The sequence below is a fragment of the Frankliniella occidentalis genome, unplaced genomic scaffold, assembly GCF_000697945.3.
Source record: "Frankliniella occidentalis isolate FOCC.00 unplaced genomic scaffold, Focc_3.1 Scaffold534, whole genome shotgun sequence".
Taxonomy (NCBI): Eukaryota; Metazoa; Arthropoda; class Insecta; order Thysanoptera; family Thripidae; genus Frankliniella; species Frankliniella occidentalis.
This window is the reverse complement of record NW_026267651.1, coordinates 915-1,277: the sequence shown is the minus strand read 5'-3', so window position 1 is coordinate 1,277 and position 363 is coordinate 915. Positions and strand designations below refer to the sequence as shown.

The following is a 363-nucleotide window of genomic DNA, read 5'->3' as shown; positions in this document are numbered from 1 at the left end:
TGCAGGTACGTGCCGACGAGCGTGTAGGCCGACACATCGTGGCCGTTAAGGAGATCCCGATGCGCACTGTCCTCATGAGGGAGCTGCCGCTGGTCGTCTACCCTAAACCCGCAACGAATCCGCTTGAATTCACGAAGGTAAGTCCAAATGGGGACGACTGCCACTGCTCCCTCCCCCCCCCCTTTTACAAAAAAAAGCGCCTAGCTTGAAGTGGATGTGCCGAGCTGGTGGCCCGACCCGTCTTGAGCGTTCTACTGTTCGTCATCGTTTTTCTTGTGCATTCTTACACTGATAAACTAAGTGTGTAACTGCTCAACACTTGAAAGTGTGCCACTGCAAGTTGAATTCTTGCAAGTGTGCAAG

At 52.9% G+C, this 363-nt stretch overlaps 1 protein-coding gene across 1 annotated transcript in view; it reads left to right on the top strand.

The window, feature by feature from the left end:
- Positions 1 to 9: 9 nt before the first annotated feature.
- The window catches only part of LOC113215908 (uncharacterized), a gene marked incomplete at its 3' end in the record, with an annotated part of 1,216 nt that continues 862 nt past the window's right edge, over positions 10 to 363 (top strand). Inside the window, exon 1 of the mRNA XM_052275192.1 lies at positions 10 to 137. Coding sequence (XP_052131152.1) covers positions 60 to 137 — 78 coding nt within the window. The remainder of the gene's footprint in view (positions 138 to 363) is intronic.